This window comes from Crinia signifera, chromosome 1 (genome assembly GCF_055691185.1).
Source record: "Crinia signifera chromosome 1, ASM5569118v1, whole genome shotgun sequence".
Taxonomy (NCBI): Eukaryota; Metazoa; Chordata; class Amphibia; order Anura; family Myobatrachidae; genus Crinia; species Crinia signifera.
The window spans coordinates 442,228,359-442,251,664 of record NC_139217.1 but is presented as its reverse complement, the minus strand read 5'-3'; the positions used below and the strand labels follow the sequence as shown (position 1 = coordinate 442,251,664).

At 46.6% G+C, this 23,306-nt stretch overlaps 1 protein-coding gene across 2 annotated transcripts in view; it reads left to right on the top strand.

The window, feature by feature from the left end:
• ITGA2 (integrin subunit alpha 2) overlaps window positions 1-23,306 on the top strand; it is a 109,239-nt gene that overhangs the window by 36,554 nt on the left and 49,379 nt on the right. For both annotated transcript variants that reach the window (XM_083153837.1, XM_083153828.1), the window contains exons 2-10: window positions 5,216-5,339; window positions 9,763-9,872; window positions 10,239-10,330; window positions 13,077-13,191; window positions 14,425-14,552; window positions 15,384-15,532; window positions 17,380-17,530; window positions 20,085-20,250; window positions 22,428-22,504. In XM_083153837.1, coding sequence (XP_083009963.1) covers window positions 5,216-5,339; window positions 9,763-9,872; window positions 10,239-10,330; window positions 13,077-13,191; window positions 14,425-14,552; window positions 15,384-15,532; window positions 17,380-17,530; window positions 20,085-20,250; window positions 22,428-22,504 — 1,112 coding nt within the window. The remainder of the gene's footprint in view (window positions 1-5,215; window positions 5,340-9,762; window positions 9,873-10,238; window positions 10,331-13,076; window positions 13,192-14,424; window positions 14,553-15,383; window positions 15,533-17,379; window positions 17,531-20,084; window positions 20,251-22,427; window positions 22,505-23,306) is intronic.

The following is a 23,306-nucleotide window of genomic DNA, read 5'->3' as shown; positions in this document are numbered from 1 at the left end:
GAAGTGGATAGATGGTCTTGTCGCTCAGTATTGCACAGTAAGATAATGACTTTGTCGTCTCTGTAAGGATGTTACATAGATAATCAGGTCCTGAAGGCACCAGAAAGACACAAGGAATGAGAGGACACATCTTTGGTACATGTTTTGTACCCAATGTTTTAGCCACAAAAATATAAATTTAGAGGACAAGTAAACTCTATGGAGGTTATGTAACAGGTCCTGAGATGAAGAAAGCCATATGGTTTTAAGAGATAGAACATTAATGTGCTAATCAATTATAATATAAAAACCAGCCTTGGTACTTGTGTATTATCACGGCGCCCATACCCGCGGATTGCATGCCATATCATATACCAAATTGTATGCGATTTGCATAGGATTTGTATACGATTCGATCTGCTATGCGATTTAGTACACCACCACTATCCACGTCAGCCCGAAGCGTGGCGAGGGCAGCGAGGCCCGCTAGGGGATGTGGTTCGCTTCCTCCCGACCTGTTCATAACCCCACTATCGAGGAGACGCGTAAAATGAGGCTGAAGCATGGCGAACGCAGCGGATTACTTGACGTGTATTCCGCATCCCCTCACGGGGCTCACTGCGCTCGCCAAGCTTTGGGCTTGTATGTGTCCGCTCGCCACACTTCGGACTCGGTGGCTTGCTGCGCTCGCAACACTTTATAAATGCAACTCCACGCCGAAGTGGATAGTGGGCGTATGAACAGGTCGGGAGGACGTGTACCGCGTCCGCTCGCCACACTTCGGGCTGACGTGGATAATGGTGGTGTGCTAAATCGCATCGCAGATCGCATCGTATGCAAATCATATGCGATATTACATGTGATTTGCATACGATTTGCATACGATTCGATCTGCGATCATGGGTGCAGTGATAATACACAAGATTCCCAGCTTCATACCTAAATGCTGCTTTACAATTAGCATCAAACTCCCCAAAATCATGCCAGTGCCTTTATAAAAATACCTATTACATAGCCCCCTATGTTGGATGCCAATGTACATCAAAGTCAGTTACTATTGCACTAAATCGTATACCTGATATTAACATGCTCACAAATGTATACAAACAAAAAGATATAGAGACACGTGTCAAAGCTTTGAGAGATAAAGTACCGGCCAATCATCTCAGAACTGTCCATTTTACAGCCAGCTTCTGTTTCTGGAATGCGCCAACCTTGTGCCGTGTGCATAGCTAAAAGTCTCAGCTGTATGGCGGCGGTGGAGGGATCCACTTGGATTTCTCTTCACAACCCCGGACCTTCTTCCCATGTGAAGGAGCCATGCGCTGGGAGTCAGTGCCATCTGAAGATGGCATTAAGTCTAGGCAGCAAACTCTGAAAAATTTCAGTTTCAGAATTTGCAGAATATTAGGCGGACCTTCATCAAGCCCTTAAAAACGAAAAATGGGTCCGTTACCGTTTCATGAAATATTTTGACACTTCCATTTCCCAATGTGTACCAGGTGCATAATGGATAATAGCAAGCCCCTATATCCGTGTACATTTGACCTCTGACCTGTCGGAGGGCGGAATGGTTGTACCGCAGAGCAAATACAGTAGCTTAATTTTTGCACCTTTTTTTTTATTTGCTCCTATCTCTGAATCCAGCATTTAGGACCTTTTTCTGGTCCACACGCAGCGTTGCCCCCCCCCCCCCCTTCCCTCTCTGCGAATTCCCCCACACAGTTGCGACCATCGAATGATTTGGAAGGTGCATGCAAAATGAAGATGTATGGGAAGAGAGTGGGCAGCTTCCCTCCCCCGGCAGCCGCGTCACTGCCTAATGTCCATGGGAACGCCATCCCACACCCACCACCCGCTCCGCTAGGTGCGAATGGTATGGCGACCATGCAGTTCCGCTCGCACCCAGCATATGCACATGCGCAAAAATGCGCATGCGCAGAAGGAAAACATCACTCCCCCGTGTGAAGCTGCGAATCAGAATAAGGCCCTTAGGGCCAGATTCTCTAAGCTTCAAAAGTGATAAAATGGAGAGTGATAAACAGCCAGCCAATCAGCTCCTACCTGCCATGTCACAGACTGTGTTTGAAAAATGTCAGACAGGAGCTGATTGGCTGGTTGTTTATCACTCTCCATTTTATCACTTTTGAATCTTAGAGAATCTGGCCCATAGTCTGTTAATATAAAGTCCACTTTTCCTTTAATGTTTGTAAAATCTCAAGGCATCCAGTCGATTATTAACCTATGTCATGCGATGCTGACAGCGCTATGTGTGTATTAATTGATTACATTTTGCAAATACCATATATATGACTACATTCCTGTTTTTGTCAGGTCAATGAGAACGCTTTCAATTATTTATTAACAGTAATTAATATAATTAATATAGTACTGTACCAGCCACATCCGCCCCTATGTCCCTGTACATTTTACATTAATAATAAAACCTTATGGGTGACATTCTATGGGATGAGAAGTTTAGACTTTTGCGAGTTTTTTTGCAAAAATGGCCGAAATCCCATTTTTTTGCATTTTCGCATATTTAATGAGCTGCGAAAATGTGAAAAAAGTGCAATTTTGGCCAACAAGTTGGACACACTGGAAATGCGATGGCTGCTTTTCGCAGCACATCGCATCCAGATGTTTTCACATGAAAAAGTATACAAATCGCATATTTAATGGTATGCGATTTGTATAAAGTGTGTCTATAATTCGCCCAAAAATCAGACCAGGTTCTGATGGGCGAATTAGCCTGAACCCTGCACAGATCGCAATGTTCTGTGCAGGGTTCTGGTGTAAAAAAAAAATTAAACAGTTAAAATAACAAAAAAAAACGAGCGCGGGGTCCCCCGCCAGAGCATAGCCAGCCCCGGGCTCATTGAGCCGGTGCTGGTGACATAAAATCAGGGTCCCTGACAAATAGGGGTCCCCTTGATTTAATGAAACCAGCACCAGGCTCAAGGTCCGGCGCTGGTTCCCAAAATACGGGGGACAAAATGACTAGGGGTCCCCCGTATATTAAGAACCAGCACCAGACCCAAACAGCCAGCAGGGTAATACCACAGCCGGGGGACACTTATTATATAAGGTCCCGCGGCCAAAGCATTATCCCCCTGGCTGGTCAGCATGGGCAGGGGTCCTGGGGAAGTGGGGACCCCCCCAATGAAGGGGTCCCCCCCATCCAGGACTTACCAGCCCATGCTGAAAGTCCGGGGCTGTCCCCGATGCCCCTGGGCGGTGGGCATCGGGCTGATGTAAAGTGTGAAAAAAAGAAGATAAACTATTGTTTTCTACTGTCGAACTATGAGTCCCAGCAAGCCTACCCCGCATGCTGGGACTTGTAGAACCACAAGTCCCAGCATGCGGGGCATTAAAGGGCCCGCTGGCACTTGTAGTTCTACAGTACAAAAAATAGTTAAATAAAACACACTGACACCCTGAAAAATAAAAGTTTAATACACACATAACACACACACTGATACTTACCTACCTTGAGCCCGTAGGTCGGTCCCTGGATCCTGGGTCCGGGCTCCGGGGCTGAAGAGTCCGGTTCCGGGGCCTTGGTCCTGGTTCCGGGGCTGGTCCTGGGGTTCCGGGGCTCCAGGGCTGAAGAGTCCGGTTCCAGGGCCTTGGTCCTGGTTCCGGGGCTGGTCCTGGGGTTCCGGGGCTCCAGGGCTGAAGAGACGCAGAGATTTTCATCTTCCGCGCCTTTCCTCCGGATGATTCTATTGGCCGCCTAGTGGCCAATCAGGAGCCGACTTTCTCGGCTCCTGATTGGCCGCTAGGCGGCCAATGGAATCATTCTGAGAAGAGGCGCGGAAGATGAAACATCTCTGCGCCTCTTCAGTTCGAGAGCGGGTACCACAGCAGCCGGGAGCAGCGCGTCTGCCGAAGAGGATGCCGATGTCGTCGCCGGGGACCAGGTGAGTAGGATTTCCTTCCTCAGGTACCCCTGTGGACTTCATCGGATCCTGGACCCCGGAACAGCCCCGGAACCAGGACCAAGGCCCCGGAACCGGACTCTTCAGCCCTGGAGCCCCGGAACCCCAGGACCAGCCCCGGAACCAGGACCAAGGCCCCGGAACCGGACTCTTCAGCCCTGGAGCCCCGGAACCCCAGGACCAGCCCCGGAACCGGACTCTTCAGCCCTGGAGCCCCGGAGCCCGGACCCAGGGACCGACCTACGGGCTCAAGGTAGGTAAGTATCAGTGTGTGTTGGTTATGTGTGTATTAAACTTTTATTTTTCAGGGTGTCAGTGTGTTTTATTTAACTATTTTTTGTACTGTAGAACTACAAGTGCCAGCGGGCCCTTTAATGCCCCGCATGCTGGGACTTGTGGTTCTCCAAGTCCCAGCATGCGGGGTAGGCTTGCTGGGACTCATAGTTCGACAGTAGAAAACAATAGTTTATCTTCTTTTTTTTACACTTTACATCAGCCCGATGCCCACCGCCCAGGGGCATCGGGGACAGCCCCGGACTTTCAGCATGGGCTGGTAAGTCCTGGAGGGGGGGCCCCTTCATTGGGGGGGTCTCCACTTCCCCAGGACCCCTGCCCATGCTGACCAGCCAGGGGGATAATACTTTGGCCGCGGTACCTTATATAATAAGTGTCCCCCGGCTGTGGCATTACCCTGCTGGCTGGTTGGGTCTGGTGCTGGTTCTTAAAATACGGGGGACCCCTAGTCATTTCGTCCCCCGTATTTTGGGAACCAGCGCCGGACCTTGAGCCTGGTGCTGGTTTCATTAAATCAAGGGGACCCCTATTTGTCGGGGACCCTGATTTTATGTCACCAGCACCGGCTCAATGAGCCCGGGGCTGGCTATGCTCTGGTGGGGGACCCCACGCTTGTTTTTTTTATTTGCGCTTTCCTGCAAACGTGCGATTTTCAGACATGAAAATCGCACATTTTCAGGACTAAAGACATCGCACCACCTCGCACCTATTCGCACTATTTGGCCCGTTTTTCGCATCTCATTAAATATGCGAAAAACGGGGCAATCTTGCGATTTTAAAAAGGGCGAAGTGGTGTGATAAAAAAAATGCGCATTTAGCACATCCCATAGAATGTCACCCTATATCTCTATTGACATGTTGCAACATTTTCACTGTATCACTATAATATACAATCACTAACAATCTCCATCAGGTAAATCTGTTTCTTTGTATTAGTTGTTTTCCCCACTGTCCTCCGCTGTTAGATGTATCCACATAATTGTATTTCTTTTGCTTTCCAGGTGCTTTTTTTAAGTTCTGTGCATCGTACAATGTTGGGCTCTCAGGACATAAGATATTTTCTGGATTACCAGATGAGCAGTTTGGTTACGCTGTCCAACAGTTTAATAATCAAGATGGAAACTGGTAAGAAAAATACAGGCTCATAGTTTATTATACTGCACAGTGTTTTGTTTCTAAGGAGGATTACAGAGATCCAGCGGCAGCAACTACCTGTATTCAGTAGGAGGGGGGGCTGCTGCTGGGTGGTCTGCTGGAGGAGCCGCTGCTAATGCCCAGTACCTGCATAATGAAGCTGACTGCATGCGCAAACACCTGACTTCACTGACTTCACACTATGGACTGCACTGACTGCAACCCTTAAAATCTAAATTGGGCTGCACGGCAATGTAGGAACAGCTCTCTGCCTATTGCAGCCAAGACTGGCAGTCCCGGAGGGAGGGATCACCTCCTAATATGACTGCCTGTGGGGTCTGTGACTGGCAGGTCAGACTTCCTATCAGTGGCGTAACGAAAACTTTTGCTCCCCCCCACCGGGACAATTTTGCCGCCCCGCCGCCCCCCCCCCCCCCAGACAATTTTGCCGCTGCCCCCCGTTAAAAGACCCCCCTGGGGAGCTGGCAGGGGGGTCCGTGCGGCGCGGAGGTACCTGTATTCAGGGAGAGCCTGAAGGTCCCTGCGCCTGCGGCGCTGAGTATGATGTTGCCGGGGTCCCTGCAGTGAAGTGGAAATAACGCGCTATCTCCGGCAGAGATAGCGCGTTATTTCCACTTCACTGCAGGGACCCCGGCGGCGGCAACATCATACTCAGCGCCGCAGGCGCAGGGACCTCCAGGCTCTCCCTGAACACAGGTACCTCCGCGCCGCACGGACCCCCCTGCCAGCTCCCCGCTGCACCCACAAGCAGTGGGGAGCTGGTGGAGAAAAAATAGCGCCCGCAGACCCCCGGCGCCTCCCCGCCACCGCGGGGGCTGCAGCCTTATAGTTACTCCACTGCTTCCTATAGGAATTCACTGCCAGTCACAGTGAAGCCAGTGCAGTCTCACAGACTACATCTTACTCACTCCCGCAAGTGGTGGATTTTGCCGGAGCCTCAGTCCTGCAGCCCATAGGTAAGATCCACCACTGATAAGATCTGTTACATATAGCACATTGCATGCGGTGTTTTTGCTTGTGTGTTTCTAGGCTTTGTAGTGATGAGAAAGGATGTTGTTGATGTACGCTGGAGCCAGCGAATTTTGGTGCTGACCTAGAGAAAGGCAATGCTGCTCTGCAAAATGTTCGTTCCTGAAACTAATTAAAGAGCATGCCCATTTCTTACTGTGGGGAGATATACTTGAACTTGGAGAATGATAATGTACCAGCCATTCAGCTCCTAACTGCCATGTTATAGGATGTGTTTAAAAAAATAACAGTAAGCATTTGATTGGTGGGTTTAAAGTATCCAGCAAGCAGAGAGCGGCATTCTCCACCTACCTCCCAGCCTGCAGCTATACAGTGACAGGATGTCAGCACTCTGATTGGTGGATGGCTGGAGTTATCCACCAATCAGAGTGCTAAAACCCATTCACTGTATGGAAGCATGTGGAGAGATCGTGTGGGACCATGGGAGGGGTAAATTATGAATTCAATTTAATATGTATTCCCATAATTGGGTGGGAAGGGACCCAGTGTAATGCTTTGCCTAGGACCTACAATACTGTTTAGGCCCTTCCCATTTCACCCAGGAGAAGCAAAATATTGCGAGATGTGGCCACATTGGGAACTGCGTTAGCCCATTTTGGTTGTACATATAAATTTGAGAATCAAATGAAATTACACTATGTAACTTAGTTTAAAAATATATAAATTTATGCCAGTTTAGGGATTCATCCATTACTGCACATCTGTATTAATCATGAGCCAGCTTCTAGAGAGTATGGCCATGGAAGCCCACGAGTGAGAATAGCCCCTGTAAGTCAGCATTTAAAAGTTGGGATTCCGATGTCGTTATACTGACCATCGGAATCCCAACTGTCGGGGGGGTCACCCGGCACCTGAAAGTACACAGGCAATTTATAAATGTAACAGCCAAACTTTTCAAACTGCTGCAGAAAACCTGATACGGTATTATACTATTATATTTGCACGGATATATTTTGTTTTATATTATAGAAATGTTTCTTGTTGTTTGTCATTACACTTTTCAATACCTAGTCCTATAGTACATTTAACATAGATTATACTAATCATGAAATGATGGATTACTTTTAAATATCAGTTCAGGAGTTGTCTGTTCTCCTAATGTCTTTCTCCGCCATCCTGTGTCATTATAATCATGTCCAGTTGCACAATCCTTTTACCACCAGTTAGCAAAACTCAGAATCCAGATACTGTATGGTTGTAATTACCGTGTGTAGGCAGAACTGTGATTTATGATCCTAAAAAGTGTAAAACCTCAGCATCGGTTCCCTTGTGTTGCTTTTCCACAATTACACCTGGATTTTCAGTGTTTTTTTAAATGTTTTATTATATGATGACATATGGGGCAAGAAAGATGTTCCTTACTAGATGCAATCAGAGGTTTACCTCATACTGCATACCTCCCAACAGTCCCAATTACCGCGGGAATGTCCCGGTTTTCGGGGACATTCTTGCATCCCTCCAGCGGCTGGCAGTGTTCAGCGGCAAGGGGGGGGGGGCTGTTGGGAGTCCCCCCTGTGGGCTGCTGAGCAGCAGTGAATAAACGCTGTGCACACGCACAGCGTCTATTCCAGCAGCCAGGGGGCTGGGGGCATGGCTAGAGGCTCACAGAGCCTCTGGGTCATGCCCCCATAGCGTCAAAACGGGGACGTGGCCTTGCAGGAGAGCCGCGAGTATAGGCCATGCCCCTTTAAGTCACGCCCCCAAAATTTTCAACGTGCCTTAGGCGCGCATCCCTCTGTCCCTCCGTCTCCCTACAAGTTGGGAGGTATGATATTGGGATTTGTAGTTCCACTAGGTGCTGGACATTGCCATCCTATAATGTAACTTTTATTTGCAAAAAAAAGAAAGGGTTGTCTCAGTGTGGTGCGCCTGAAGAAATATTTGACACCATTAAATTTTAACTTTTAATATTGCAATTCAAATGAGACAATTCCTCTCTCTCTCTCTGCAACTATTCCAAATCCGCCTCTCTTCCTCTCTCTCTGCAATACTCCGATTCCGCCTCTCTTAACCTATCTCTCTCTCCGCTATTTTCCCCAATCCGCCTCTCTTCCCCTCTGTAAGATGACCCTACTGTAATTTGTACTGTGTAAAAGATTAACCCGCTACTGGAAGATGAAAATATAATAAGTATATTTACTGAAGTGCGGATATATAGAAATGGAGATGTTGCCCATAGCAACCAGTTAGAATCCACTTGTCATTCATATAGTACCTCCTAGAAGAAATCGAATTGGTTGTTTTGGGAAACATCTCCACTTCTATTTAAGTGAACTTTTGTAGATATACCCCTAATACTTAGTAAATGGTCCTTTTTTTTTCCCTTGAATTTATTAATTGTTCTGCATTGCTCTTTGTCACGTTCTCCATCTCTAATGTAGACAATGCTGATGAGCGATGGACAATAGAATAGGTGCACAGAGTATGTATGGACAATAGAATAGGTGCACAGAGTATGTATGGACAATAGAATAGGTGCACAGAGTATGTACGGACAATAGAATAGGTGCACAGAATATGTATGGAAAATAGATTAGGTGCACAGAGTGTGTATGGACAATAGAATAGGTGCACAGAGTATGTATGGACAATAGAATAGGTGCACAGAGTATGTATGGACAATAGAATAGGTGCACAGAGTATGTATGGACAAAAGAATTGGTGCACAGAGTATGTATGGACAATAGAATAGGTGCACAGAGTATGTATGGACAATAGAATAGGTGCACAGAGTATGTATGGACAATAGAATAGGTGCACAGAGTACAGCAGCCTTTTGATCATCATGGTGTGCACATACTGCCCATGCAGTGCCGCTGGCAGGGACTTTACAAACCTTATGATAATCCTTTGTATCCATCACCTTAATGCCTCAGTGATGCCACCGGCAACCCATCACCCAAGCAGGACTATTGGTGGGAATGTTATGCGGCTCTCTTGGCCAAGTTTGGGGTGTAGCATATTTATACTGACTTGTCAGCTTCCATAATGTTTGCCTTTCTTGTATACACTGTATGCCCAATATTACTGTACCAACATGAAAGCTTGTGTTACGGGTGCCGGATGGGGTCCCGACAGTCATTTACCCAACTGTTAAAATACCGACGCACGGGTTAACGACAGCCACCGGCTATTCTCCCTCGTGGGGGTCCATAACCCCCATACAGGGAGAATAGAATAGGTGGAGAGCCACCATGCCCGCAGCGTGGCAAGCGCAGCGAGCCCGCAAGGGGCTTTGTTGTGCTTGCTGGGCTGTCTGAGTCCGGCCAGTCGGAACCCCGACTGTCGGAAGTTAAACCTTGTACCACACCCTGTGTTACTGCTATCAGAAAAATGAATAATTTTGCTTATTCATCACATTCAGGTTATTGGTCAGCTCTCCGTGGAGCGGATATCCCAAGAACAGGATGGGAGACGTCTATAAATGTCTTGTGAACTCACCAACAGCAAAATGTGATAAAATGAACTTAGCAAGTAAGTCCCACCGACCCAAATCCCCTCCGCTCCCCAATAAAGTATTTAGTCTACAAGTAAGAAATGTCGATTATTTGCATTATCTGTATTTCTGCTCTGTTATATATAATTTAATAACTTGTCCCCAGCCCACTGTGACACATCCATCCAGGGCCAGGTTAACAGTGGGGCACATAGGACTTCAGTTCGAGACCTCCACATGAAAATAGGCCCACCGTCAAGGGGCAGGTACTAATTAGTTGGCCCAGCACTCAATCCACCTCCACCCCTTGAGGACACACCTTCTGTCCACTGGGAGGGGGGGGGGGGGTAGCATCCACCAGTCAGTACTTAGACAAAGGCAACTAAATAACATGTTTCTTTCAGGTGCAACTATAATCCCAAATGTTACTGAAGTAAAGGACGATATGAACCTGGGACTGACGCTTCTAAGAAATGAGAATACGGGTGGATTTTTGGTATGCTCAGAATAATATAACACAGAACATTTGTGTGATGAATTGTATGTACATGTTGTAGGGGGGCATTTCATATACATGTAGAGTTAGGAGGAAATCCTGGGGATATGGTCATTAAGTTTAAGGTGCCCATACACTAGTAAGATTTATCTTCAGATCTGGCTGGTTGGAACAAAAATATGGTTATGGATGAGTGACAGTTTGTCAGTTTTCCAGCAGTTCCAAGCAAATGGTCAACTGTCATTTGCTCTCATCCATAACCAGGTTTTTGTTCCAACCAGACAGATCTGCAGATAAATCTGCGTGTGTATGGCCACCTTTACCCTATTAAGGTCAACAATCATTGGGTTGACCACTGAAGGTCAACAGGCCTTAGGTTGACACCTAAAATAGCTTGACAAGGGAGAGGTTGACAGGGTTGGAAGGCCGACACAAACATTGAGCCGACATGTATTATCTGGCGGTATTTCATGCCCTGCCATCCACAAATGCCTGTTGACCTTCAGTAGTTTACCCAATGCTGTTGGGGGTCCTTGAGGACCAAGGTCGAGAACCACTGGTCTTGGGCACCTCTGGGGCTTGTACTGGGTCTGGTACGTCTCAGCCCTGTCATGCCATTGGTGAGTATTACCATCTGCCAAATTACCGTTTTACTGGTGAAACACGGGCCTAGTACATTGGACACTGCACAGCTCAGCAATATAACAGGAAGCCAGATACCTATTAGGAATAAAGGTGGCCATACACACGCAGATTTATCTGCAGATCTGTCTGGTTGGAACAAAAACCTGGTTATGGATGAGAGCAAATGACAGTTGACCATTTGCTTGGAAATGCTGGAAAACTGGCAAACTGTCACTCATCCATCACCATGTTTTTGTTCCAACCAGCTAGATCTGAAGATAAATCTTACTAGTGTATGGGCACCTTAACACCTGCTGCAGTGAATATTTCATCCTTACATCCTGCAGAAAAGGTTTAGAAGAGTCTGCGCTAAAGCCGGGCCCTATTGCATTGTCCCCTGTGTGACTTGTGCCAATGGGAGGAAACGTTGTATGGTAATTCCAGATGCCTTTACTTCTTATACGTTCCTCACAGAGGGCCTGATTCATAGGCAGGCGCAATGTTGCATCCTATCCCAACATGACCCATTCCAGGAGGGATGACATTCCTATGCCGGACTACCTTGCTAGTGGCACAGTCCAATGACCAAATAAGTTGCACTGATAGTTACCGCCAGAATGAACTGAGATGTAGAGAGACGAGTTTGATGGGCGCTCCTGGGATGTATCTGGGAGCCACTAGACAGATGAGGGCGTGTGGCCAGTGACTGTGTCCAAAGATGCAGAGTCAATAGCAACGACAGCCATGCTCCAGTGGACATTCCCCGGGCCTGATTAAAGGTTCCAGGTGCTCTAGGCTAATACATATGTAGCTCCTTGCAATGCTGCTAAACACACGTGTATGGGCGCTCGCCAGTAATGCATGCAACGAAGGTTATATAACTGGCATGTATGGTCTAATGCTTGTGGCATGGGAAGGAGACTTTGGCTTTAGGATGCCCAGCTGGCCTGTAGCACAATCAGGGGCAGAGCGCCAATATTTGCGCCCCCCGCCGGATAATTTCGGCGCCCCCCCTCCCTAAATTTAGCGCTGCCCCCCACGTTCTTACCATGCCTCCCCCGCCGCATCTGTATTCCACCAGGAGTCGGGACCGCATATCTACTGAGCTGCCTCCTCTAGCATCCTTACAAACTGTCTGCTGTAAGGAGGCGGCCATTTTGTAATGGACATTTGACTCAAGGAGCCAGGCGCCGGGACGCAGATTAGTAGATATGCGGTCCCGACTCCCGGCGGAATACAGATGCGGCGGGGGAGACAGCGGCCGGGGAACAGTAAGGAGAGGGGTGGAGGGCAGTGGCCGGTGCCAGCATCCGGCGCCCACGCAGCCCCCGCTCCCCCAAGCAGCAGCGGGGGCTGCCTTACGCTATCTACGCCACTGAGCACAATGTACATAAAGTAATGATTCCATCAGTAAGTTACATTGGCACAGCCCTCTGGCAGTCACCTTAATAATTTTACCCCCCACAGTACATCAGGACGGGTGATAGCTAACAAGCATGGAATAAATTAGGCCTTAATTTTAATTTTATTCCTTGGCTGTGACCCCCCAGCCCATTGGTTAATCAAGCATTGGACATTCCCCACCTCCGTAGTATCGCTATATTGCTCAATGGTGGTACTGAAGTGCGAACAATGGTGCATTATTTTTGTACACAAAGGTGGTGGATTTGCAATGCAACCAGCAGGCGCCTTAGTAGGAAGCACATTGGCTGTGGTATTACCATACTGAACCTTTCTTACATGATTATCCAGCCACCACTTGTATGTATGAAAATACAATTACTGACACATTTTGGTGACACATCTTATGCTAAGTAGAAAAAAGAAACTTTGGCCCAATATGGGTCACTGTCACTTTAAGAAGCGCAGTCTTGTCGGTATCAATGAATAGATAATTAATCTGGTATAAATCAATATATTTAATACAAGATACTTATACAGTATGTTTTTTTTATAAGAGGCTACATATCCTCTTTTTTAAAAGCAGCAGCAGTCTTGCCGGATGTTAGAACCATATTCGTGATTTCCAGTGAAATACTTCAGTAGTACTCTAAGTAGCCCCAGGGTCACCTCCTTCTGTTTATGCTAAGTAGGTTGTACAGTATGTTTTATTTTCTTGCAGACTTGTGGCCCATTGTGGGCCCAGCAATGTGGAAAGGATCTCTATGCGACCGGGGTATGCTCTGATGTAAGCCCGACATTTAAAGTACTTAGAAGCTTTTCTCCAGCTCTGCAAAGTGAGTAAAACTTGAAAATACCGATTACGGACGTCCGCTCTTTTAAATATTGGGTGAAATTAGATATTATGGGTGACATTTTATAGGATGAGATTTCTGAAACTCGCACATGTAGTAGGATGCGAATTGCCATAAAAAAAATCGCACTTTTTGACCTGTTGAATTTTTCGCACACTTCAATTCGCATCCAGATGTTTTCCCATTATAAAGGATACAACTCGCAAATGTAATAGGGTGTGATTTTTGGCAAACGTGACCAAAAATCGCAAAACAAAAAGTTCTGGTAGGCGAGTTTGACAGAACCATGCACAGACCAGTCAGATCTGTGCATGGTTTTTTCCAAAAAATTTTGTTAAAGTAGACATTTAAAAAAAAAAAAAAACACGTTGTGGGGCCCCCCTCCTGAGTATAACCAGTCCCGGGCTCAAAGAACCGGTCCTGGTTTTAGAAATTCAGGGGACAAAAACATAAAGAATCTCCAGGATTTCTAAAACTAGCACCAGGCTCAAGGGCCGGTTCTGGTTCCCAAAATATGGGGTACAAAATGAGTAGGGGTCATCCGTATTTTGGCAAGCAGCACCAGGCCCAAAGAGCCAAATGGTTAATGCCACGGCCAGGGGAAACTTTTTATGCAAGTTCCTGTGGCCAAAGCATTCATCCCCGTGGCTGATCAGCATAGGCAGGGACCCTAGAGGAGTGGGAATAAAGGGGCTCCCCCCGCCAGAGTTAACCCGGCCCAGGCTGAAGCTAAAAATTGCATCCTTTTAAATGTCACCCCATATTTTGATTTACACTATGGACATTATTCTGGTCCACACATAAAGCTGCAAATTTCGCAGCGCTGCGTGTGGAATAAACACAGAAATGCGCCTGCGCGGGGGACCGATTCAATTAGAATAACCCCATATATATTCTGATTGGATCATTTGGTTTTAACCCTTTGAGTGCCAGTGAATCTGTCAAAACAGGTGTAAAATTTGCCATGCAAACCTTTTATTCATCATAATGACCTTATATGGGAAATGTAACCTTTTTTACATTATTTTTATTTGAATTTATATAACAAATGTGAGCGACGCCGGCATTTTAGTAGATACTTTAAACATCTCTCACAGAGATGTTGGCACTCAAAGGATTACAATACAATGATATCTGTCTATCTTATGTATCCTTTTAAAATGAATAATATTATTGTTTTCCAATTTCAATGTGATTTTGTTCCTTCCTCGTCAGCTTGTTCCTCAGTTATCGACATTGCTCTAGTGTGCGATGGCTCAAACAGTATCTATCCTTGGTCGGAAGTACGGAACTTCTTGGAGAAATTTGTGGAAGGTTTAGATATCGGGCCGACAAAGACTCAGGTGATTGGGGGTGTTGCACATTTACCTTGTAGCACAGTGAAATAAATAAATACACAGTAAGTGCAGAAATTCTTATTAATCAGGAAAAGGACGACAGTTACCCAGGATGGTAAATGTCCTATCACGTGTGTAGGTTCTTAGGCAGCTCTTGTGCATTGAATCTGGATATGTTCATTTGGTCTACAGCAAGTTGGTCGACAGTCATTTGGTCGACATTGTTAGGTTGACATTGGGATAGGTCGACATGGTTCTAGGTTGACATAGGTCAAGGTCGACATTTGGTTTAGGTCAACATGGGTTTAGGTCGACAGGTCATTAGGTTGACACAAGCATTAGGTCGACAGGGTCTAGGTCGACAGTCAAAAGGTCGACATGGGTTTTTTTACTGTTTTTTGAGCCAACATGTGCCGACAGGTGGTATTTCATGCCCTACCATCCACTAGGGCGTGGTGGGAGAACAAAATAGTGTGCCCGAAGCATAGCGAGCGATGCGAGGGGATGTGGTGCATTGGAAACTCTGTCCATCTCAACTGTGTCGACATTCAGGTAAAAAACGGGGGAAAACCCCATGTCGACCTTTTGACTGTCGACCTAGACCCTTTCAACCTAATGCTTGTGTCGACCTATTGAACTGTCGACCTAAACCCATGTCAACCTTGTCCCATTTCGACATAGAACCATGTCGACATTTCCCCATGTCGACCTAATGGTGTCGACCAAATGACTGTCGACCAACTTGCTGTAGACCAAACGATCTCAACCCATTGAATCTTTGTATTCTATTTCTATTGTTGCATTCACTAAATATACATATGCTGCATGTTATTATAGGTGAGTCTCATCCAGTACGGAAATGATCCCCGTGTGATGTTTAGAATGAACACATACAAAAACAGACAAGACATGAGCAGAGCGATATCGGGTATCCAGCAAATGGGTGGAGATCAGACAAACACGTTTAAAGCTATTGATTTTACCAGGTATGTCAATCACTTTCATCTCACATAGGACATTATTCTAGTTCACTCTTTCTGACAAAATCCGGTACTTATGTATTATCTGGGCTCCCATGTTAAATGCACCCCATTTTTTTCATACCCCTACTATCCAACTACGCATGGAGTTGATTTTATATAGTGTGGCGAGCGCAGCGAGCCACCGTGCCCGAAGCGTGGTGAGCGCAGCGAACCCCGCGAGGGGACGCGGTCTCATAAGAAAAACGGGAGCCCAGATATTACATAAGTACCCAAAATCCTTCTTAGATGGACAAAACCATGTGCACTGCAGGTGGGGCAGATGTAAAATGTGCAGAGAGAATTAGATTTGGGTGAGTTATTTTGTTTCTGTGCAGGGTAAATACTGGCTGCTTTATTTTTTCACTGTGATATAGATCTCACTTTGAAGTAAATCCCCAGCGAAATCTAATTCTCTCTGCACAAGTAACATCTGCCCCACCTGCAGTGCACATGGTTTTGTCCCTCTAAGAAGGATTTTGTCATAAAGAGTGAACTAGAATAAGGCCCATAGTCTGACAATAGCATGTTACTATTATAATTTGTTTAAAATTGTTACTGCAATATCTATCAGCTTCCACAGCACCTGGGTTAAATACTTGTAATTTAAAAAATTGGAAATAAAATTATGATTTTGAGAATGAATCCTGGTTTGCATTAAAAATACTGCCCGGAACATCCGTTATGCAGATAAATCTAAGGGTTGAATAATTTTGCAGGTCACTATGGGCCTGATTCAGTCCTTCTCCTCGGGCTGCGAGTGTTTGAAACCAAGCAAGCATTTTGCTGAGCGCACAACCCCCTGCGCACTTCGCTGCCCCTGTTCACGGCTGCGCAGACATATGCAGCCTTGCACCCTGGAGGGGGATTGTTCACCGTTGAATGGTTTTCCCCCAGCTTGCAGTGCTAAGTGAGCCAGGACTTACTCGGCGCTGCGTAGGCCTTTGGGAGAAGAAGGACTCTGATGCCACAGTGGCCCTCCCACCCTGCGAGCAGTGAGTGAAGGCTACCTTTGCTCTCTGCCTTTCGTTATTAGACGGGCTGCGAATTCACAGTCTGAACGATAATTCAGCATGGATCGCTAATCCAAGAAAGAGCAATTGCCAGCGCTAAGAAAGGCACCGCCCAGAAAGAAAGAAAAAACTCACCGTTTTGCGAATTGCAAATAGCGATGGATCTGTTCCAATTGTAGCCTATAATAATTTCTTATAGAAAGAAGCATTTCGGAATATCATTTGAACACGGCTACACTGAATATCAGTTAGTAATTGAGGAAACCATTGTATGTACATGTTACATTATAGTTTTGAAAAAACGTTCTGCAACGACTAACAGAAATGCAACTACAAGCGATATGTTATTGTGTTTATCGTATCCGTGTCTCCTCTTGTGACTGTTGGGGTGCAACGGCGCAGCACCTAGTGCTCAGGATAATTGGTCACTTTTGTGTAGGTGGCATTGTGGGCCTACGGCGGAACGTGTGGACGGTGAGCCCAGGTGTAAAAATATAATTTGGGCCCCCCTCCTCCACCCCAACCCAAGTTCACAGTATGCAACAGCTGCTACGTAATGATAATGACAGTTGCCTTCACAAGCCAATAGATCAGAGTCGGGTTCCCATAAAGATGCCACCAACTCAATCAGATATAACTTCCATTTAGTAAATGTTCCCCATAAACTCTGATCTAGGTCACATGGGCGGAGGGGTTCCGTGGTCACAGTCACTGTACTGTTATACCTGAGACTGGAGTGTGAACATGTTTGTCTGTATCATGCACTAAATGACCAGATTCTCCCTATACCCGGTACAACAGAATGAACGCATTCTCCGCGGAATACGGAGGACGTGCACATGCGAGCAAGGTGATGGTGGTCATCACTGATGGGGAATCACACGACAACGCCATGCTAACAGAAGTGATCAGGCGCTGTGAGCAGGATAAGATCATCAGATTTGGCATAGCGGTATGGACACATCTCATTTTACTTGTATGGACCTACATGGCTCTTGTATATATGAGGATCTCTGTGGTATTATTGGGACATTGCTAAATGGAAAGCATTAAAATCATTTATAGGATAAAATATCAGCGTGATTGGCTTATCTTGTCTCTGGCGAGCTTCTGTGCCCAAGAAGTGTCAGCTCATGTGTCACAGCTACAGTATATGCACAACAAAAACCGTTAGATGGGTGGGTTAGATAGAGCCCCCCACTCCTGAAGCCTAACCTAAGCTACACCACCCCCTGCAGCCTAACCCTAACTGCCTAACTGTGCCCCAGCCCCCCCACTACTGAAGCCTAACCTACACCACCCCCTGCAACCTAACCCTAACTGTCTACCTGTGCCCCAGTCCCCCACTCCTGAAGCCTAACCTAAGCTACACCACCCCCTGCAGCCTAACCCTAACTGCGCCCCAGCCCCCCACTCCTGAAGCCTAATCTACACCACCCCCTGCAACCTAACCCTAACTGTCTACCTGTGCCCCAGTCCCCCACTCCTGAAGCCTAACCTAAGCTACACCACCCCCTGCAACCTAACCCTAACTGCCTAACTGTGCCCCAGTCCCCCACTACTGAAGCCTAACCTACACCACCCCCTGCAGCCTAACCCTAACTACCTAACTGTGCCCCAACCCACCACTCCTGAAGCCTAACCTACACCACCCCCTGCCACCTAACCCTAACTGCCTACTTGTGCCCCAGTCCCCCACTCCTGAAGCCTAACCTAACCTACACCACCCCCTGCAGCCTAACCCTAACTGCCTAACTGTGCCCCAGCCCCCCACTCCTGAAGCCTAATCTACACCACCCCCTGCAACCTAACTGTCTACCTGTGCCCCAGTCCCCCACTCCTGAAGCCTAACCTAACCTACACCACCCCCTGCAGCCTAACCCTAACTGCCTAACTGTGCCCCAGCCCCCCACTCCTGAAGCCTAAGCTACACCACCCCCTGCAACCTAACCCTAACTGCCTACTTGTGCCCCAGTCCCCCACTCCTGAAGCCTAACCTAACCTACACCACCCCCTGCAGCCTAACCCTAACTGCCTAACTGTGCCCCAGTCCCCACTACTGAAGCCTAACCTAACCTACACCACCCCCTGCAGCCTAACCCTAACTGCCTAACTGTGCCCCAGCCCCCCACTCCTGAAGCCTAACCTAACCTACACCACCCCCTGCAGCCTAACCCTAACTGCCTAACTGTGCCCCAGCCCCCCACTCCTGAAGCCTAACCTAACCTACACCACCCCCTGCAGCCTAACCCTAACTGCCTAACTGTGCCCCAGCCTCCCACTCCTGAAGCCTAACCTAACCTACACCACCCCCTGCAACCTAACCCTAACTGCCTACTTGTGCCCCAGTCCCCCACTACTGAAGCCTAACCTACACCACCCCCTGCAACCTAACCCTAACTGCCGAATTCTGCCCCAGCTCTACTACTGAAGCCTAACCTAACCTACACCACCCCCTGCAACCTAACTCTAACTGCCGAATTGTGACCCAGCCCCCCACTACTGAAGCCTAACCTATCCTACACCCCCCCCCCCCCGCAACTGAACCCTAACCCCATTACTTACCATGGAGATCCATTGGAATTCTCACTTTTGGAGTCCTGCCATTGTCATCAATCAATTACATTCGGATTGCTGATGTTTAAACCCAGTTGTGTTGAGCTGATTATACACTTATTTATGGTGGTGCACTATTTATCTGGTACCCATGCATTGAATCTGCGCATCACATGCATTAGAGTCTATGCGGCTCAGTGCTTGACTTGCTGATATAATAAGTTGCACATTGAGTGCTACATGAACAGACAAACAGAGGTGGCCTGGTAACAGGAAATGATGCACTTGCGGTATTTTATACATTTTATTGCATTTTCTAAGTTCACACAAAGTGGCTATGCTAATGTGAGATTCCGTAGGTCTAGTGCGGGGGTCCATGCGTCTATAAGCAACGGCACTTTACCTTAGCCATGTCCTGCATACAATAGGTGTTCCTTTCCCCGTACACACAGCTCAGAATGACATGGAGATTTAGGTATACTCCCACAACACTCCCATGACACACCCACATGTCAGGGCGGATCCGTGCAATCACATTGGCACAGACTTGGAAGGAAACTTTTGAGAGACTACTGAATAACCTTGTCTCTTGTAAGAAGAAAGAGTTACGCTGTGTACACACGCTGAGATTTGACATTCGATTTTTACTATATAGTCAAAATCGCATCGGGATCACATACAAATCGTAGGGTGATCGCACAGGTTTTTAACCCTTTGATCCTGATTTGATTCTGATGCGCGCTCCCATTCAGCACAAATTAAATAGCGAAATAGACAGCAATGACTATATAGTGAAAATCTAATGCAGATTGCATGAATCTTAAGTCGAATACCAAGGGAATCTCACCGTGTGTACACACCATTAGTCCTGTGTTAACATGTCGTAGCAAAATTCATATTCACTATTTATAGACAAATTGCTAACCCAACCGTGTGTGTTCCTTTCAAAGGTGTTGGGATACTACAATAGATACAATATTGACAGCAAAAACCTGATTAAAGAAATCCAATCCATTGCGAGTGATCCCAAGGAGAGGTTCTTCTTCAACGTGTCGGATGAAGCGGCTCTGTTAGAAAAAGCCGGAACCCTGGGGGAGAGAATTTTTAGCATTGAAGGTAGAGACATTTTACATTTTAAAGATGATTTAATATATTTATTAACTGGAGATAGGTCACAAAGTACAAAGTTGGGCCTTTAATTATAATGAATTATATATCTCAGGCAGTATTATTTGGTTGGCATTCTTGTTTCCTTATTTCTTTTTTCTGTGTTGATAGATTTAATAAAGACTAAAGCGTTAGCATTTGTGTACATTGCACCAATACAAGCGTTTTGGCAAAAATGTAATAGGGTCCAAGCTCACTAGAGGTGTGGGGTGCCAGGTGAATTCTGATGGTGTTTTAAATTTGCAATCATTTACAGGGCAAAATCGATCCTTGTAAATGATTGCTGCTTTAAAAAAAAAAAAAAGTTGGAGATTCTCCCTCTGGTGAACTCAGACCTTATAACATTTTGCTTGTTGTGTCCATTGAAACAAGCTATAAGTAGGTGCCCCAGTATCTACAGTGTAGAAACAGAAGGCGCAAACCTTGTGTAAGTATTACTTGCTATACTCTTTTCAGACATAAACCCCAGCTTGGACCTGGGACACTAAGCATGGGTTAAAGACTTTAAAAGCTTTTGCTGAGAATGGCCATGAATTGTTGCGATCATGGGCGGATCTCGACAATCCACAGTCATTCACGCGGACACGCCCCCTTTCTGCAGATCGGCAGGCGGGACATTGATTTGCGGTAGAGCAAAACAAAAACGGGCCAGGGTCGCGGATGGCGGAACGGACCAACGGTCATGATCCGGGATTGAATACCCCCTTAGTCACTTACTAAAAATATAGTTGGTTTAAAGTTACATTTTAGTGGGTGTTTTTTAATTTCTTTTTTTCAAACAGTTTAATGATAATGTAATGGATTTTAAAAAAAAAGTTTATTAGAACAAGTGAACAAGTTTATTAGAACAAGTACATAATCATATTTCCTTCACAGCAGGTCATATTTATTTCCTGAAAATATCCAGAACACATAATTGATCTTTAAAAATTTAAAACCCTAATTCCAGCAATAATTTGTACATTTTCATCAACAAAATAAACACTGCAACAGACCTGGGTCTTCCAGTGACCCGGGTCTTCCGGCTTACAGTGAACGCTTGAAGATTGTCATCTCCAAGATCTAATGTCCCCACCAACATAGGTGCCGATTAATGTTTTTGCTGGTGGGTGCTCAAGCCAAAAATATAGGGGAGTGGCTTCATGGGAAAGAGGCATGGCCACAAAGTAATACTGATTTATATTACGCAGCACAGTTGTCTCCAATATTCAAATTATGGCAACAGTGCCAAATACATAAATGCCCACACAGTGCAGGTACAAAAATCCCCACACAGTACCTGTGCCAGTGACAAGGGAGGGGGAGTGCAGTGGGACACGGGCAGGTGGGCTGCTGCTGAGCGGGTGGGTGCTCATCCATTTCCGTGGGTGCTCGGGTCCTCAAGCACCCAAAGAATTGGCACCTATGCCCACCAATGAATTTATTTTAGGCATGACCTGAGTCATCATGTCTTGGGTTATATATTTCACACACAAGCTGGGGCCATGACCTGGGTTACAAGCAGGGCCGGCGCCACCACTAGGCAAATCTAGGCATTTGCCTAGGGCGCCGGCCACTGGAGGGCGGCATTTTGCCCCCCCCCGTGCCGCGGGGGTACCTGTCCTGCGGCGCTGTGTATTTAAAGCTGGCGGCGGAGGCAGCGGGGGTCCCTGCACTCAATAAGAAATAACGAGCGCTTCCGCCGGGCTATGCGGAAGCGCTTCTGTTGTGAAAACACTGTCCGCACGGCGCACGCTGATCTCAGCCAATCAGCGTGCTGCCAGTGTTTTCACAACAGAAGCGCTTCCGCATAGCCCGGCGGAAGCGCTCGTTATTTCTTATTGAGTGCAGGGACCCCCGCTGCCTCCGCCGCCAGCTTTAAATACACAGCGCCGCAGGACAGGTACCTCCCCCCCTCCCCCGGCACCGGGGCGCCCCCACCCCGACTCGCCTGGGGCGCTCCGGTGCCTTGCACCGGCCCTGGTTACAAGTGCAGGGAATAACGCCGGAAAAAAAGAGTTTTTGGCTTATGTCTGAAACCCGTTTGACGTACCTTTTTTTTATAAACAAAAACAGTTGATTGTTGATTTTTCATTTTTAAATGTTATACACTGGAGGCTTTTATTAATGACGTGTTTGTTACTCAGGAACAACACAGGGAGGTGAAACTTTTCAGATGGAAATGTCACAAGTGGGATTTAGTGCTCAGTACACAAAGAATAAGGTAATGTCCGTAGGATTTGGATTATCCACAACTAAAAATAATTTACTACTCATATGTTTTTGAATGTTTAATTAAATTGGACTAGTATGAATCAGCACTAATTGTATTTCCTTAATTATGACTGGAACTAGCATTGCTTTTTTTTCTTGTGCAATGTACACAATGTTTTTCCTGAGCGTTCAATTGGGATACTGGGGCTGAAGTATTGCCACAGTCAGGGCCGTCTTTTCGTATGGGCTTAATGGGCACTTGCCCAGGGGCCCCAGGTGTATAAGGGCCCTATGCTGATAGCTGAGGATCCCCTTTTTCCAGGGATACCAGAATTTTTCAAATCGGCCCTGGGGAACTGGAGATATCCAACTTCAAAGCAGCAGTCCACATCCGACCTGTTAATTGCAGTTCCTAGTCATATTTCTCAGGTTTTCTCTGACTTAGAGATTTTCTGAGAGTATATTCCAAAAGCTGGGGCTCTCCCCTTTCTGTCGATACTAGAGGTTTGTCTCTATCTTGCCCAGAACCAGAGATATCAGCCTTCCAGCAGCCGGTCCCTGCTCCAGCTCCAAACGTCTGGTGTACAGTTTTATAATTTTGTCAATGGATTGCTCTGGCTCCTGATCTCTGATCCCCAAGTCCCCAGCACCTCCTGAAAGTTGGGACTCTAGGTTTTTATACTATTGAAGGCTAAGAAATCTATTTCCAGATAATGGCGATATCTGCAGTCAAACAAGCTGCCCTTCCACCGGAAAATGACGAATATTAAGCCCACTCCATTATCCAACCCTCCCCTACGTATAAAACACCC